Here is a 1166-nt window from a genome sequence, read left to right on the forward strand (position 1 = left end):
GGCAGTCAGCTATCGTGTCCATGCTAGACTGGTATGATCTGGATGAGGAACTGATTTTAGTTATGGAGAGACCCATGCCTGCTGAGGACCTCTTTTACTACATTCAAAAACACAAGGGTCACATAACGATGAAGAATGCCAAGATCATGATAAAACAGCTGCTAAAAGCATTAATTCACCTTCAGGAGGCAAACATCTTCCACAGAGACATTAAACCTGAGAACATCCTGATAGAGACCAAGTCAAAAGTCCCAAAACTTTATCTTATAGACTTTGGTCTAAGTTGCTTTGATGACCAAAAACAATATGATTATTTCTACGGTACTCCGATCCATATCCCACCAGAATTCAAAAAACAAGGGTTCCTCAGTTCTGGACCAACAAATGTGTGGCAGGTGGGCGTAGTCCTGTACTCCATTCTGCACAAAAAACAGTTCTTTACTAAAAGATTCCTGTCAAATAAGCTAAAGATCAACAAAAGGCTATCCAAGAAATGCACAGATTTTCTAACAAAGTGCCTGACAGTAGACCCAAAAGAACGCCCCACCCTAGAAGAGCTGTTACACCACCGGTGGTTGTACACAATATAGATACACAATAAGATACACAAATATAACCAGAAAACAGCGGCACACTTCATAAGAAAAGTTTTACAATGCAGGAATTTCACAATAATTAGAGGTTGATTTGTCCAGCTGTCCTAAATTTCCCTCTTAGTGCAGGAACTTAATTCAGTTTGATATTCCTGCCTTTTATCCAGGTGCACTGGTTCCCCCTTATTGCAGAAACATCCTTTAGTGTAATTGCAGTTTTTTGGGTTTTCTCTGGGTGCTCCAGTTTCCCCGTACAAAAAAAAAAATCTTCCCTTTTGATTTAATTTAAATTTAGTTCAATGTTAACTTTGTGTATTTCCATTTGGTGCTCTGGTTTCCCAATGTAATCCAGAAAATGTCTATAACTTGATTAGAGATGTATTCCCTTCTTGGGGGGTACTTCCCTCTCATCCTAGAAATGCTGGGAGCTTAAACTGAGATCTGTGGCTTTTTACCAACTGCTCTAGTTTTGCCATATTACAGAACCTTCCCTTAGTTAGACTACGGTAAAAGACATGAGAAAATATAAAAAAAAAAAAAAAATCTANCCTTCTTGGGGGGTACTTCCCTCTC

General features: G+C 39.0%; 1 protein-coding gene across 1 annotated transcript in view; it reads left to right on the top strand.

Moving 5' to 3' along the window:
- The window catches only part of LOC107084009 (serine/threonine-protein kinase pim-3-like), an 83809-nt gene extending 83217 nt beyond the window's left edge, over positions 1 to 592 (top strand). Inside the window, exon 3 of the mRNA XM_015373636.1 lies at positions 6 to 592. Coding sequence (XP_015229122.1) covers positions 6 to 590 — 585 coding nt within the window. The 3' untranslated portion in view covers positions 591 to 592. The remainder of the gene's footprint in view (positions 1 to 5) is intronic.
- The last annotated feature ends 574 nt before the right edge of the window (positions 593 to 1166 follow it).

Source organism: Cyprinodon variegatus, unplaced genomic scaffold (genome assembly GCF_000732505.1).
Source record: "Cyprinodon variegatus isolate N-32 unplaced genomic scaffold, C_variegatus-1.0 Scaffold90, whole genome shotgun sequence".
Taxonomy (NCBI): domain Eukaryota; kingdom Metazoa; phylum Chordata; class Actinopteri; order Cyprinodontiformes; family Cyprinodontidae; genus Cyprinodon; species Cyprinodon variegatus.